At 32.9% G+C, this 2,359-nt stretch overlaps 1 protein-coding gene across 1 annotated transcript in view; it reads right to left on the bottom strand.

Moving 5' to 3' along the window:
- Positions 1 to 2,211: 2,211 nt before the first annotated feature.
- The window catches only part of LOC119832432, a 37,253-nt gene continuing 37,105 nt past the window's right edge, over positions 2,212 to 2,359 (bottom strand). The window contains exon 20 of the mRNA XM_038356103.1: positions 2,212 to 2,355. Within this exon, the coding sequence (XP_038212031.1) occupies positions 2,212 to 2,355 (144 nt within the window). The remainder of the gene's footprint in view (positions 2,356 to 2,359) is intronic.

Here is a 2,359-nt window from a genome sequence, read left to right as displayed (position 1 = left end):
TATTTAATTATTTATTTTCCATATAAATACTTTAAAAGACTCGACAAGTCACAATATGAAAAGACATCCGATGCGTTCATCTACTAAATACTGCCAACTCATACAAATTAACAACTTACAAACAATAAATACCATAATTACTGGACAATTCATTCAAATAATCACTAATTAAATGTAAATGTGATTCTAAACAAAACCATCGAATCGCTGAGATTTCTAATCGTATAATAATATTTATAAAATCTAATTACACTGATAGAGTCGTAACTTACACAATACATTCGACGCTACTTTCCGTTCTTATATCAAGCGGCTATCCTAATTGTAATTGCAACAAAATGAACATCGCTTATTTACATCTGTACATTAACGAAACATTCTAGTTTGTAAAAGAACAATAAACATGTATCAATAAATTTCCATAATAAAAAAAATAATCAATCAATAATAAACTTTTAAATTATATTTACACGTAAAACTAAAACGCGTTTACAATAAATCGATATGGAAATGAGAAGGATTGCACATCAGGTTCACACTTGGACGTATCGCGTGTACGCACGCACGCACGCACGCGCACACACACACCATCGATGACACTACACGAGATTTTTACGAACTAAAAAAAAAGAGGTTAATCGTTCCACGGTTGTGTGTCATCGACGCGCATACAACGCTGGCACTCACTCGAGACTAACACACACTTAACTAATATAAAGTTACACTTAACTAACGGTTGGCTCGAACTCGACGCCCAGAGCTGCGGCCCGAACTAATATCACTATGAGATTCAACATTAAGGCGATCCGTTTCTATTTTGTGTGCGACGTAAAGAGGTTTGTGCGAGTGTCTATGGCGGTATGAAAGAGTTGAGTAAGACTTGATCGCCAACCATAAGAGATTCTGTTCTCTCTCTTTTTAACGACATATACGTGGGCCCGGAACCAAAACATTATTTAACAATGGAAAATAAATAGTTGATTAGTTGTTTATACATGCGATATAAAAAACTAATTATTAATTATTTAAAACAATAAGAAAATAAGTTCTGGAATATTTATTGTGTGTAATTTTCAACAGAATCGATGTAAGATGTTTAAAACATTGTGATTATATGAAATGGAAAAATATAAAAAAGGAAAAGTTATATTTAAAATAAAATTAGTATTAATAGAAATTAGTTTCAACTAAATATTTAATAGATGAAAGCGTCAACTCACACTGGTGCTATTTATATCTCGTATATCCAATACAATATTTGTCGTTAAAATGAGAACAACATTAATAAAAATATCGGATTTTTTAAATGTTATGTAAAAGAATCTCTCTACTATAAATTTATTGAAAAAGGTGCTTTAAGTATTAAAAAGTAATTATGAATTGTTTTCCCTTTCTAAACTGCACTGTTTTTTTTTCATAAAGTAACAAATTACGTGGAAATGTATAGTCCTAAGAATATGAGTTTGATATTAAAAAAGTTCCATGCGAAATTTTTAATGAAGAAATGTATATAATATGTAGTATGGCGATCAATTAGTCTAAGTCTAAACATTCGGACCGCATCTCTCCACATACAAACAAATAACAGATGGAAGATGCGTCTGTGTGCGTAGATCTTAACGCACATTTGGCAAATTTAAAATTTTCAATACACTAAATAGAATTACGTATGAAAGATTTCTAGCATTTATTCTGACGGAGTACAATTGTAGGCCAAGGTGTAGGCACTAACTTAGTGTAAGCATTATAAAACTATTTATCTACAGTTGCATTAATTCACGGTTATTTGTACCATTGTTTTTTTAAAAATTCACTGAGCTGAAGGATTGCGGAGCTGTCGCGATATGTACATTGCTAGGTTTTTTGTTGTCTATTTCAAGATAACTCAGTATAATTAATCAATTTGAAATAATTGTAAAGTATGTTTCCCATAGACAACGTTTAACACAAAATGGCTTGGATCATTTGTATCAATCGGTTTCGATTCAATATGGCCGTACGGAGATACTGACAATCGGATACAATCCTCTCGCCAACACTATGACATACTTACACGTAATTTCGCACTTAACTCTTTATTATATAAGAAAAAGTAGTATGAATCCAGTAACGATTTCACTACCATAGTATTCCCGAAAAATTTACCGCTAGCTTTGACACCGAGAAGTTATTTATTTGTTTTTAAAATTTGCTCGTAAGAAGAGCGTATTTCTAGGACACGTCGGCCGGTTTCCTCTCCAGCGTGGCTTTGGAACTGCTTTCGATACCGGAATCTTCATCGCCACTGTCGAGCACGGTGCCTTCCCCCTTCACCGGCTCCACTTTATCATCTTTCTCTTCATCGAGCACGATATTCTTG

This window comes from Zerene cesonia, chromosome 15 (assembly GCF_012273895.1).
Source record: "Zerene cesonia ecotype Mississippi chromosome 15, Zerene_cesonia_1.1, whole genome shotgun sequence".
Classification (NCBI taxonomy): Eukaryota; Metazoa; Arthropoda; class Insecta; order Lepidoptera; family Pieridae; genus Zerene; species Zerene cesonia.
The sequence above is the reverse complement of the archived record's forward strand: the minus strand, read 5'-3'. Positions and strand labels throughout refer to the sequence as shown.